This window comes from Zootoca vivipara, chromosome 9 (genome assembly GCF_965207765.1).
Source record: "Zootoca vivipara chromosome 9, rZooViv2.hap1.1, whole genome shotgun sequence".
NCBI lineage: Eukaryota > Metazoa > Chordata > Lepidosauria > Squamata > Lacertidae > Zootoca > Zootoca vivipara.
The window spans coordinates 47,069,969-47,083,907 of record NC_142592.1 but is presented as its reverse complement, the minus strand read 5'-3'; the positions used below and the strand labels follow the sequence as shown (position 1 = coordinate 47,083,907).

At 43.6% G+C, this 13,939-nt stretch overlaps 2 protein-coding genes across 2 annotated transcripts in view; one reads left to right on the top strand and one right to left on the bottom strand.

Annotated features, from left to right (window-relative positions):
• Positions 1 to 12,012, top strand: part of TIMP3 (TIMP metallopeptidase inhibitor 3) — a 46,701-nt gene extending 34,689 nt beyond the window's left edge. The window contains exons 2-5 of the mRNA XM_035128443.3: positions 2,605 to 2,687; positions 8,213 to 8,324; positions 9,966 to 10,087; positions 11,161 to 12,012. Coding sequence (XP_034984334.1) covers positions 2,605 to 2,687; positions 8,213 to 8,324; positions 9,966 to 10,087; positions 11,161 to 11,358 — 515 coding nt within the window. The 3' untranslated portion in view covers positions 11,359 to 12,012. The remainder of the gene's footprint in view (positions 1 to 2,604; positions 2,688 to 8,212; positions 8,325 to 9,965; positions 10,088 to 11,160) is intronic.
• Positions 1 to 13,939, bottom strand: part of SYN3 (synapsin III) — a 176,181-nt gene that overhangs the window by 123,696 nt on the left and 38,546 nt on the right. The window lies entirely within an intron of this gene.

Genomic DNA, 13,939 nt, shown 5'->3' with positions numbered 1-13,939 from the left:
ACATATTTTTGAAGGCTACACACCACACTAGTATTTATGCAGTCACTTAAATGAAGAAGAAACAAAGGAAGAGTCCCATATTAATCAGTACTTATTTAACTTGCTTTAGCCTACCTGCAATGGTACATTCTTTAATGTATTTTAATTGGTGTGTCTGTGTTTGTGTGGTAGGTTTTTACAGAATTCAATATGAAGTGAGACTTCTTAGCTCTCCTGTAACCCAGAAGGGCAAATTTAGGCAGACACAATTTCTCCCCCTCCTCCTCTTCTTCTACAAACCCAAATAGCTGCATCTGCAAGAATCTTTCTTTTCTCTGCCACTTTAAAGACAAAAGAGCATGATTCTATACTGTGTTTGACATCTCGAACGGAGGCAAGACTAGTCTGCAAAATATGGGTGACATAGGGAAATACTGCTGTTGTTCATCTGTAAGGAAGCTGAGCTCTGTGCCCCTGTCGTTTTTGGCATGAGAATCCCTGGCACCTCTCAGAACACAAAGTCTAAGACTTGTGTAAATATCAGGATATGCCTTTTGAAATTCACACTCTCTGCACAAACATTATTGTCTCAAAGAGAAACTTTCCTAAAGTCCAGGTCACATTCTGAACTTCCATTCTTTTCAGATCTGAGTAAAAGCAATAGAATTGCATAACATTGTAACACTACGTTGGTTTTCATTTGTTTGTAGGACAGGGAGGAGGGTAACCAGCAGTTGAATCTAGGATTGCCACAGAAATGGAATTGTGCTTAAATGGTGTGTTTCCATGGGATAAGACTTGGGCGCTGGCAGAGGTGATCAATCTGTCAGAATCCGCAAACTTAATACTGTACAAAACTAGTCCTCCAAGCAGAACTATGGGTCGGTAACATCACCATGCTGGGACTCATCTGTGCCCAAGCATGACACACCCTGAAAAGAATCTAGCTATGGATACATATTGGGCCATAGTTGATTTCCTAGATAATGCTGCAAACTCATTTCTTAGGTCAGGAAGAATAAAAACGACAGTAGCTGTTTCATAAAGCAGGTTATTTTGCTTCAGAGCTGTCACAAAATTAAATATAAAAGCTTGGCTTTTGTCTCAGGCTGTGTATACTGAAAAATGAATTTGTGTCATGTTCAAAGGTATGTGGACTTTACAGAAGCCCCAGGCAGTCGGGTGAATGTCTCCTTTAGTAAATAAACTTCGCCATTATTCCTCTTTTTAAAGGAAAAGGTCACAAGCCTGCATTTGAGCCAAAGCAAATTCTAATCATATTCCTTGCTTCCCTTGGGTAAATATTTATGAACAATTAAGATCTGGGTCAGTACAATTCACCCATGATTGATGGAATCTGAAGATAATATTCGCAGGAAAGGAGAAATTGTAAAAAGCATTTTGTTAGCCTTTATTAAAGTTACAGAGAAGTAGTCTAACTTGGCCCCTATCCTGCCCTCACCCTGCATATATATTGTGGCTTTGGCTTATCTGTATTTGCAGAAGGAATTTGGAATTAATGAATGTGCATTCCTCCCTGAGAAATTCCACTAGTCTAGAAACTCACTAAAACTCCTCAGATGTCCTGGCTTAGAAGGAACCTTTCAATCTGGCTTTAGGTGAAATTAGGTGACAAATCTTAATTGATAAAAGCCAACACACTTATTTCAAAGTAGCAGGCCTTAGTGGGTCAGCTTCCTGTTTTTGTACAGAAATAAAGTCTCTCCCTTCTCCAGCAGTAAATGGTTTCCTATCCCATGCCATCAGCAGAGTCAAGTCTGCCTCTCACTGGTCTGTGAACGAAACTTGTTAAAGGTGCTTGGCAGATGAGACCTGTTGAGGGAAGGGATCAAGAAAACATGCTGATTCAAGACATCTCTGGTATTTGGGGTGAGTCCATCTTAGCATATCCATTTACTGGGAGTGTGGCTCTCTAGCACTACCAATGGAACAGTATAGCCACATAGTAGAGGGGGAAACTTCTGTAAGGAATTTTCTCTATTTCAAGTGTAAGCTAAGTAATCGTAAAAACCACACCCTGGAAACTTGGCTGTTAATGATAATTTTCAAATTTTCTTTGATATGTGACATGTATGTACCAATTATGCACTTGGACACACACACACACACACACACACACACACACACACACACACACACAAAAGTCTTCCCTGCCCTGTAGCTTATGTTATTCATTAAACAGTTTTGGTTGGTTGTTTCTAAGAATATTTATAAACCACCAGCTCTTAAGAAAAATATCATGGCAGTGTTCTGCAAATCTTTTAAACATTGTAAGATTATAAAATAATAAAATACAGAGCAAATGACCAACACTGAATTAAATGAATTCTATAAAAATACTTGGTGAAACAAAAATGTTTTCAGAAGCTGATGAAATATTAAATTGTAGGGGCCTGTATGATTTCAATAGAAACAGTGTTCCAAAATACTGGTGCCACTATGCTAAAAGTCTAAGTTTGCATAGAAATTAAATAATTAGGAGATAACTCTGGGACAGTTGATACATTTTGTTGATACATACTGTCTTCAGTGCTGAACTAGAGGCCAGAGATGTTATTGACCTGGTGCCAGCGTTGTTCATAAACCCTTCTCTTTTCATTACAGTCATCCGAGCCAAGGTAGTGGGCAAGAAGCTTATGAAGGATGGACCTTTTGGGACGATGCAATATACCGTCAAACAAATGAAGGTACTATCATACTGCATTAAGGCAGCAAAAGCCATTATCTGAAAATAGATCTCATGAAACTCCATGATATGCCAACTACGAATGAAGGGATCCGTCTAGTTTTGGACCAGTTTCATATATGTGATCTCATAAATTTGTTAGCATCAATTTGCTAATTATTTTTTTTATAGAACACACAAACTTTCCCAGTACTTTTTAATGTGTTGCTTCTAAAAATGCATTTTTTTTATTTATTTTACCCTATTAGCACTGGAATAAAGTCTTCCATTGTTGTGAATGAATGGGAGCTCTTTTCCCAATGCAAATAGCTTGTGTGGCCAGGGGTGGGTGGATCTGGCTAGGGGCTTCAGTGGAATAGCAAAGGGTTAAAGCCTACCTACCCTGTGGGTCCCAGTACTCACCATGAACACCTGCCATTATTAATTGTGTGAATAGTGTCTCACAATAGTTTGGCCCACAGTCTCTCAAAACACAAAGTTGACACATACATGTGCAACAGTCCTTAGAGATAACTTCCCATTCTACCCCAGGTGCTACAGAACAGAATATTATTTGCCTTCTGGGCTTTTCTCAGTTGTGAGTTGCTGCTCCCTATACAGGAGGGGTAGCTGTCACTCTGACAACCTAGTTTAGAGACCATTTCACTCTGTAGCCAAGGCATACCATGAAAACAGTTCATGCATGCCACCTTTTTATGTAGGAAACCAGTGGTGTGACCATGCCAATATTTATTTAGACTATTTATAACCTGTTACTCAGTCTTCACTCAGTCTCAGAACAAGAAACAACATTAAATTACAAGAAAACAATATTTCATTTCAATATAACTTAATGTAAAAACAAACAGTATGCTATAACTATGTAAACAAACAACCAAACAAACAACTGCATCAGCCAAGTGAGGGACACAACTTTATCAAATGCCTGGTGACCTGATGTCAAAATGCTATCAGTGTTGGTGTTTGATTGTACCTGAGAGGTGAGGACATGAGAGTTGGGGAGTTACTACTGTTGAGGTGGTTGTGAGTATTATTGTTATCCCATTTATATCCCACCTTCCTCCAAGGAGCTCAAGGTTGCCCCCCCTCCATTTTATCCTCACATCAACCCTGTGAAGTAGGTTAGGCTGAGACTGGTCCAAGGTCACCCAGTAAGCTTCAAGGCTGAGGCAGGAGTTGAACCTTGGTTTCCTACATCCTGTTCCGATTGAGAGCAGCAAAAGCCCATTTAAATGCCCTGGGAGCGGACCAGAGAGAAAACTTCAGCAGCCAGGTCTGCTCCCTGGCCCCACCATCCAAGTGGCCGTGGATTAGTGCAGATTCAAACCTGGGTCCTATGGGAACCCAGAGAACACCGCGGCGAACAGGTGAAGGGGCCAATGGCCGAAACAAACATTGCATGGGTCTGGGGGGAGGAAGGAGTCACCGTGCTGCTGGGTTGCAAGTGTCGCCTACCCTTAGACTGGGTCAGCAGCCATTGCAGCACAAGGGCTTTTTTATATATACTCATTTTCAATATATTTGTTTGGAATGGAGATGCATCTTGACACAGCCACCTGACTTGCTCCCCACATGTTACTTTGCCACATGAAATATCAGTTCACGATCATGAACTCCAAATCTCTTGCTTTCTTAGCTGACAGTGCCAATAAATGCCCAAATCCCCCAGAGAGAGCTAAAGCAAGGCAGTGACAAATCTGATAATTATATAGGGGCAACTAATTCTTGGACCCCTTGAGCCTGGTTAGATTATGCCTGCTGACTGTGGAGAGGGAGGGAGGGAGAAATAAAAGTGGCTTCATTGCCTTCACTTGCGCTCTCTCCTGAACTTTCTAGCCATGAGCAGCTTTTCCTTAAACCTGTTGCTCTGGACACTCCTTTGCCAACTGACCTCTTGTTATGTAATGTTAAGAATCTGCTCTGGTTTGCTTTTCTTGGCTGCAACATCTCAGTCATAAGACTGGTTAAAATATCTTTAGAAGAAGGAGAAAAAAGGAACAAATAGAGACTTTGGCAGTGCTTGCAGAAATCTGAAACATATTAGACAAAGCAATGGTTTAGAAAAACAACCACTTGCCTGCCTCCTAATAACAGTAATTCTCTTTATAAGGCACCATCCAGCTAAGTATAAAAGCTGTGCAGCACCAAAGCCATTGCAAACTATACTTGCTGCCAAAACCAACCTCGACACACCTCCTTCCCTGGAGTGGAATTTTTGCTTGAAATCTCAGTGTCCCTTACTTTATTTAAAGTTGTATAGCTCCATTGGTCTTTCTTTCTTAATAAATCAAATTGCTTGTGGGTATTGTGCTTATGGCAGTGGTTGATAACAGCTAGGGTTGGGAGGTCTGCATTTATTTGGGTAGAGGCAAATGACATCAGTAACTTTTGTACAGGCTACATAGGAGCAAGCTAGAGGTTTTGGCAGCCCAACCTATTGGATAATAATATATATATGATAAGAATAATATTGGAGAAAACTGGATATTGAAACCTGCTTAACCTAAATCATATATCCCAGTTTTACAGCGGCCCTTTAAAGTACACTTCACGCAGAGTATACGCAGTCAGAAGTTGACCTGGCTAAGAAAACACCACCAAGAGCGTAGGGTATTATTTCCCTTATATGAAACCCCTTAGTAGCTGCACACTTGTAAAAGTATGCAGATGAAAATACAAACGGTTGGGTTTCTTTAACTGAAAAACAAACTGACTCTAAAGAGACTTTAAACTAAAGATAAATGCTTTTTCTCTTAGCAATCTTATCTACCCACAAACTCCCACATAACTCCCATTAAACTACCCGAGAATTAACAGCATTCTAGCATTATAACTAAGCAATCATACTAAGAATCAACTAAGGAATCTCTTAAACTAAGAACAACTGAGAGAGTGATCTACTTAGAGATGAATCAAACTGAAAGATCTAATTACAGGTAGGTAGCCGTGTTGGTCTGGATCGAAGTAAAAATAAAAAAATTCCTTCAGTAGCACCTTAAAGACCAACTAAGTTTTTATTTTGGTATGAGCTTTCGTGTGCATGAAAGATCTAACTAAGAGATACAGAAGGCTTTCTGGCAGAGCCTTATATACAAGAAACAGAGCCCACGCCTGTGGGCAATTAACAGAAACACCGGCACCTGTTTCTCTTAAACAGACAGTATTTACATTAGACCGGCTCTAAAGTAACTTGACTATTCAAAAAATCCGACACAACCCATGTGTTAAAATGTAGGCTGTGCTGAATTCCTATAAAGCAGGGGTTGATCTTGTAATATAAAGCACCACAATGCATAAGCAGATTGGATCCCCAGGGTTTGGAAACATCTCTGTGCCAAACCTAAAATCTGCCAGGTGAATCCAGTGATGAAACTTTTTGGTCAGCTAAGGATTGTTTCTCCCACATAATCATGTTCAGAGAAGTGATGTGTGAGATTATTCCCAGAATTCTGCTCTCCTCTAACTTTTACTGAGGAAGATTCCATTCTCTGTATGGCGGGCACAGAGAGGGCCCAGCTGTGAAATAGAGGGAGGATGTGAGAATGAGACATTTTGCCACTACTGTATCTGGCTACAGGGCACAATGACTTATACTCACACAAACACAGAGGTTTGCTGATAAAGATAGGAGACTGGGCTATGCTTGACTTCAACCTACGGTACTTAGCCTTACTGAGCAAGTAGAAAATACAGTGGTACCTCGGTTTAAGTACACAATTGGTTCCGGAAGTCTGCACTTAACCTGAAGCGTACTTAACCTGAAGTGAACTTTTCCATTGAAAGTCATGGAAAGTGGATTAATCCGTTCCAGACGGGTCACGGAGTACTCAACCTGAAGCATAGTTAACCTGAAATATGAGTGTAATTGGTTCTGTAAGTCCGTACTTAACCTGAAGCGAACTTTCCCATTGAAAGTAATGGAAAGTGGATTAATCCGTTCCAGACGTGTCCACGGAGTACTTAAACTGAAAGTACTCAAACCGAAGCGTACTTAAACCGAGGTATGACTGTATGAAAGCAGTGGCATAGTTGCTTTAACAAATTTAGATGTTTGAATCTACATAACTGTAGATTCCAATTTGGGCCTGACAGATTTCGTGGTGAGCTTTATCCTCCATAAATTTATCTAAACCTCTTGTAAAGCTGTCCCAGTTGGTGGACCTCATTACATTACAATGTATTCCACGGTTTAATTATATGTTGAAACTGTACAGTTGCAGCAAACTGTACAGTTTCATGAGTAAACCTTTTGAGTTTGTGTTATGAAATATTATTTTCTTTCCCAACTGCATACTAAAGAGAACTAAAGAGAATATTTCTGATATGGCTCCAGTCCATGATGTTTTGTTATTGCTTGGGAATATAAAAGCAGCGTGTTTGGGAATTTTCCAAAAGTACTGTAGCTGACCGTGCAACAAAGAAGGTCAGCATTACTACTGACAATGTTGGCGGCTGTGCTCCATTTGAAAGGCACACAGCATATGCAACTGCCAATATATTCACTCCAGCCCATTCTAAGGCAGAGGATAGGAAATTTTTTTTATAGCTGTAAGGGAAAGGAGTTAGTATTTAAACCATGAATTAAAACTCATGAAGTGGCAGCAACCATTCTGTCTCGTGACATCCGTCTTAAGGCCACTGTAAAATGAGATGGACCACATGATTTGTACGTAGATTTTTCCTGCACAGTCTCACCTAATCCCCAAGAATGGAGGATTGCTGAATGGAATGCTGAGTCAGTGGGAACTGGTGCTGTTCTAGCAGGCGCTGCCAGGCAATGCTCATTAATACTTTGTTCTCTAACATTCATTTCCTAAAATACGGGACTGTCGAGACAGAAAGATTCTAAGAGTAGTAATGCTGCCCTCTTGACAAAATCAACAGTCTATTCAGAATTACTCCTGTGTTGGGAGTGGGTGCAGGTTACGAAAGATCCCATGGGATTGTGCCCTGAACTAATAAAAGCTGCAGGATATTCTGTGTGTTTTTAACAACAACAAAGCAATTGTTAGAGCTTTCTTTTCAGGAGACTTTCCTTGTTTCCACAGGCTGCCCTTGTTCATTGTACAAGGTAGCAAAACACATCTCTGAACATGCCTTACATTACCATCCCAAACCATTACCAGTTAACTATCACAAGCACTCCCTTCCCAGCAACTTTGGGAGCTGTAGTTCTGCGAGAGGCACAAACATCTGGAAACATGAGGGGTGTACATTATAATATAGCTTTTAACTCCTGGAGTTGAGGAAGTCATTCAGTAATGGAAAAGGGACATTACTGTGCTCTAATATTAGTGGTCCATTGAGTACACAAACACACACATGCTTGATGCTGTACAAACCCACCATCTGCCAAATTTCCTGGGGCCACCATGCTAGAAAATGTACTGCAACGTATTAAAATGAAATACAGGGTTGCCATCCTGGAGTAAGCAGTTTGAATACTCTGAGCTAAGAAATTCCCAGCTCAGATATTTTTTGGTTGCATATTTTATTACAAATACTCTCTCTCTCTCCTTTTTAAAGATGTACAGGGGTTTTGACAAGATGCCACATGTTCAATATATCTACACAGAGGCCTCTGAAAGCCTTTGCGGGGTCAAGCTGGAGGTCAACAAGTACCAGTATTTGATTACAGGTAAAGAAATAGCCGAGTTGTCTGTCACAGCTCGCTTGCAGGCTGTATTTGTTTCAACTGTATTTTTAGAGGGGTTGCAGCTTAGTGCTAGGGGATGTGGGTTACAAGTATTTAACCCGCAGGTCTCAAAAACTAAAGTTTCGATTTAACTCCACTTCCAAAATTATCTGTGCCAATCAGGTGTCGTCTGACTGGAACAGGTGCAGGAGAAGTGACTGTCAGTTTTACATTGTAGAAGACAGCATCTTATTCATGAAAATTCACACAAATTTGGGAATTATCAACGTTTCAAAATTCAAAGTCAATTTTTATTCTGAACATTTTCCAGTTGAACTTTGAGAGGTACTTAAAATAAATAAATAAATAAATAAATAAATAAATAAATAAATAAATAAGATTTCCAATCTTGATGAATATCAAATTCAGGTCTTCTACTAACTGGTATTCTTTTCATAATCTACCATTATAATGGTAGGTTTGGAGGACTCCCTGGTCCTGAATGGGGTAACTGTGTCCCTGAAGGACCAGGTGCGCAGCCTGGGAGTCATTTTGGACTCACAGCTGTCCATGGAGGCGCAGGTCAATTCCGTGTCCAGGGCAGCTGTCTATCATCTCCATCTGGTACGCAGGCTGAGTCCCTACCTGCCTGCAGACTGTCTCGCCAGAGTGGTGCACGCCCTAGTTATCTCCCGCTTGGACTACTGCAATGCACTCTACGTGGGGCTACCTTTGAAGGTGACTCGGAAACTACAACTAATCCAGAATGCGGCAGCTAGAATGGTGACTGGGAGCGGCCGCCGAGACCACATAACACCGCTCTTGAAAGATCTACATTGGCTCCCAGTACGTTTCCGAGCACAATTCAAAGTGTTGGTGCTGACCTTTAAAGCCCTAAATGGCCTCGGTCCAGTATACCTGAAGGAGCGTCTCCACCTCCATCGTTCTGCCCGGACGCTGAGGTCCAGCACCGAGGGCCTTCTGGCGGTTCCCTCGTTGCGAGAAGCCAAGTTGCAGGGAACTAGACAGAGGGCCTTCTCGGTAGTGGCACCCGCCCTGTGGAACGCCCTCCCATCAGATGTCAAAGAGAAAAACAACTACCAGACTTTTAGAAGACACCTGAAGGCAGCCCTGTTTAGGGAGGCTTTTAATGCTTAATAGATCATTGTGTTTTATTTTTCTGTTGGAAGCCGCCCAGAGTGGCTGGGGAAACCCAGCCAGATGGGCAGGGTATAAATAAATTATTATTATTATTATTATTCAGAATTGGAAATATTGGGCAATATTTAGACTGGACACATGTTGAAATTGAATTTTTGAATTGATTTTTTGCAATAATATTCAGATTAGGATAATTGCCTAGGGCATTCCTCCCACCCACCTCATCTTCTCAGTGTTAATTATATAGGTGTTGAAGACACAAGCCCTGCATGAACATAAGCAGGAATGACATAGTGGGATACAATTCCTTGATATATTTCAAAAGGTAAAAGCTGCTGCTAATTCCTTGCATGTGGGAGGGACTTTCATAGCTGATACCAATTTACAAACTGCAGGGATACTGGCACTATGAATATTTTCCACATCTGGGAATTTAACAAATTATTTACACTTGAATGGCTAATTTGCAGTTTTATTTTCTAGGCCGAGTTTATGATGGAAAGGTTTACACTGGACTGTGTAACCTGAATGAGAAGTGGGATCGACTGACTCTCTCCCAGCGCAAAGGACTCAACCATCGTTACCACCTCGGTTGTGGCTGCAAGGTGTGTGCTGTCTATGGTGACCACTCCTTGAGTTGTCAGCAACTTCATATATTGGGGATGTACTGGGAAGGGAGAGGCAATAGAAGCGAACTTTGGAATTCTATTCCCTGTGAAAATCTGGGAAGAAAAGAGCAAAATGAAAGCTCTGCAAAGACTAGGACAGGCTTCCTCAACCTCGGCCCTCCAGATGTTTTGAGACTACAATTCCCATCATCCCTCACCACTGGTTCTACTAGCTAGGGATCATGGGAGTTGTAGGCCAAAAACATCTAGAGGGCCGAGATTGAGGAAGCCTGGGCTAGGAGCTCAGTCACGTGGTATGCATCTCCCGCAGGCTTAAGCAGGAGTAAGGAACCAAAGGGCCAGATTCCCTTCTGGGCAATCTTCTGGGGGGCACATGCTAGTAGTAAGTGGAACCAGCAGCAAAAGTGAGTAGGGCAACAAATGTAAATACAGTATTATATTGGCAGACTAGTTTCTACATACACCTTTCACTGTATCTTCAATCCAGGCAAGCAAGCAAGAGGTATTATCAGAGTACAGGGACACATTCCAGCCACGCAAAAATGTTCAAGGAGAGTGCACAGCAGGGACAGTGAGGGATGTGACTGAAGATAGGATGTTACCTGGGAAGAGTCTTGAGGGCCTGATGAGAGGCCTGGAGGGCTTAGGGCTGTTCCATTAATCAAGGCACAGGTCAAGTAAAAGAATATGATTTTTGGACCGTCTCATTACAAAAATACTAGCGATATACTTTCAAGGTAGAGCTCAGCTTTACAATTTGGCTGAATTTCCCTGTAACCCATGATCTGAGGTTTCCATCGTGACTTGCTACTTTTCAAAACAAACAGAAAAACAAACATGGGCACAGGAGTTAAAAAGGTAAAGGGACCCCTGACCATTAGGTCCAGTCGTGACCGACCAGGCAGTAAATCAAACCAAACCCAAATGGGGTTTAATTCTACGCGGGCAAGTATAGCAATGCAACATTAGAGAAAAAGCCGCAAAGCGCCTGACTCTTCTTAAACCATTTTAGCCAACCCCCATCACTTGTTTTCTTTTCGCAACTACAGATTAAGCCCTGCTACTACCTTCCATGCTTTGTGACCTCCAAGAATGAGTGCCTGTGGACAGACATGCTTTCCAGCTTCGGCCAGCCAGGGTACCAGTCAAAGCATTATGCCTGCATCAAGCAGAAGGAGGGCTACTGCAGCTGGTACAGAGGATGGGCACCTCCTGATAAAACAACCATCAATGCTACAGACCCCTGAACACCCCCTTTTCTTTGTTCCTTCCCTCCCATGCGACCGAGCATTCTTTGGACACTAACTCATATCAGATCATGATGACAACCATGATATTAGTGCCTGTTTCCAAGGGCGTACCCACCACGGGGCAAGTTAGGGCAGCTGCCCTACTCTAGAAGCCAGCTGCCCCCCCACAAGGGCGTACCCACCGCGGGGCAAGTGTGGGCCGCAGGATGCCCCTCCCTAGAAGCAGGGCTGGTGGGCAGAGGCGGAGCACAGCCTGGCGGAGCGCGAGTTCGCCATTCCCGCCACGCCGCGCCACACCCTCCCTCCAGCTCCCCGGCGCGCCCTCAGGCAAGGCCAAGCACGGCGGGGAACCAGGGAGCGCGGTGCGGTGGGCGGGAACGCCGAACTCGCGCTCCGCTGGGCTGGGCTCCGCCTGCGCCCACCAGCCCTGCTTCTAGGGAGGGGCACAGCCCGGCGGAGCGCGAGTTCGCCGTTCCCGCCCACCGCGCTGCGCCCTCCCTCCAGCTCCCCATCGCGCCCTCTGGCAAGGCCAAGCGCGGCGGGGAACTAGAGAGCGCGGCACGGCGGGCGGGAACGCTGAACTCGCGCTCCGCTGGGCTCCGCCTCCGCCCACCAGCCCTGCTTCTAGGGAGGGGCACAGCCCGGCGGAGCGCGAGTTCGCCGTTCCCGCCCGCCGCGCTGCGCCCTCCCTCCAGCTCCCCGTCGCGCCCTCAGGCAAGGCCAAGCGCGGCGGGGAACCAGAGAGCGTGGCGCGGCGGGCGGAAACGCCAAACTCGCGCTCCGCTGGGCTGGGCTCTGTCTCCGCCCACCAGCCCTGTTTCTAGGGAGGGGCACAGCCCAGCGGAGCGCGAGTTCGCCGTTCCCGCCCGTCGCGCCGCGCTCTCCCTCCAGCTCCCCGTCATGCCCTCAGGCAAAGCCATGCACGGCGGGGAACCAGGGAGCGCGGCAGGGGGGCCTTCCTGCCCTGGCGAACTCCTGCCTTGCTGCCCCCTTTCCTTGACGGAGCTTGGCTCCATCATCTGCCCGCATGCAAAACCGTGCAGGGGTCGGCAGTTGCTGAGAACAGGGTCACAAGGAGAGAGGGGCGTCTGCGCGGTTCCAGATCTCTCTTTCTCTCTCTCTCTCAATCTCTCTCTCAATCTCCCAGCTGGAGGGAGGTCGCGCCACGGTGCGCTCTGTCGGGCTGTGCTCCGCCTCTGCCCATCAGCCCGGCGCCTCTGACTGCACTTTCCCCGCCCACTTTGTGGCCCCCCCCTTCCGTGCCTTGGCCCCTCCCCTTGCCCCCCCTTGTTTTGATCCTGGGTACGCCCATGCCTGTTTCTTGCGAATTTTAGCACTTCGAACTTTGGTGTTTGTTTGTTTTTTTAAATCTATGCTGTCTTAACCGATTATCTTTTTTCTTTTTGTTTTAAATCACTTAAAAACAACAACACAATCACTATCACCCATTTTTGGTCAGAAGAGATTTTTCTGGGAACTTCTATTTGCACACCAGATAAATAAGGGAGCTTTGGCTCTCAGTTATATATCGCTCTCTATATAGCAATATAATCTATATTTTTGTAGGAAAACAAAAATCTCAAAAATTTCCCAGATGGGTATTGTATCACAATTCCAGCCCCTTCCCCAAGCTGCTTCTTCTCTCACACATTCAGTCCTCAGACCATGTAGATACTTTTTTAAAAAATGCAACCAGTTAGGATTAACAATGTCAGCAAATTTAAGCGACACACCGGATGGATTAAAAGAAAGTGATGATGTTTGAACTGGATGGAGCACTGGGGGGATTCAGCTATCATGTGCATTAAAAGCACTACATCAAAATGCCTGTCTCGTTTGAAATGTGAATGTAAAAGCTCCATTGTAGTTCTGGGTTGTGCAAGAGCATAAATAACAGCTTTTAAAAATCAAAACCAATTAATGGGAGTGAATCCCTCTTGTAAGTATGGAGCAAACAAGTTCAGAACCAAATCAACACCAGGCATTTTGGGGTTTTTAGCCAGGCCTCAAAGAGGCCTTTTCAACATAAACCCCTAATACATGCAAACGTATCAATACAAAATAAAACAAATAAATACACTTAAACAAAGATACTTGGAAAGAGAGGCAAAGGGAAGTCTGGAGGAAAGGAAAAAAAAGTAATCTAATTAAGGCTATTGGCATTAAGAAATTAGATGCCAAAACACTGCTTTGTTGAATGGAAATGTATATAGATATGATGATATAAGCTATTTTTGACAGGACATGGAATTGTTTCATGCTATAAGCAATGAACAGTTTGAATCTTCACATTCCAAGTCACTGGATACTATTTTATTTTATTTTTGTTTAAAACTAAAGAGGTTGACTTTCCGGTGTTTCTGCAGTAGTGACAATAATGGGTGTTTATTCCCCGTGCTATGTGCTTCCCTCCTCTCCTTTTAGCTGCAATAAGGGCCAATGCACACAACTATTTGAAGACTGAAAAGTCACTATGTTTCCTCCTCTTCTCCAGTCATTAACAAAGCAGTCTTGGAAAAGTGCGCTGGTTAATCAAAGTGAAAAATAATTCTGTTTCTAGGACTTTCCATTGTGTGGC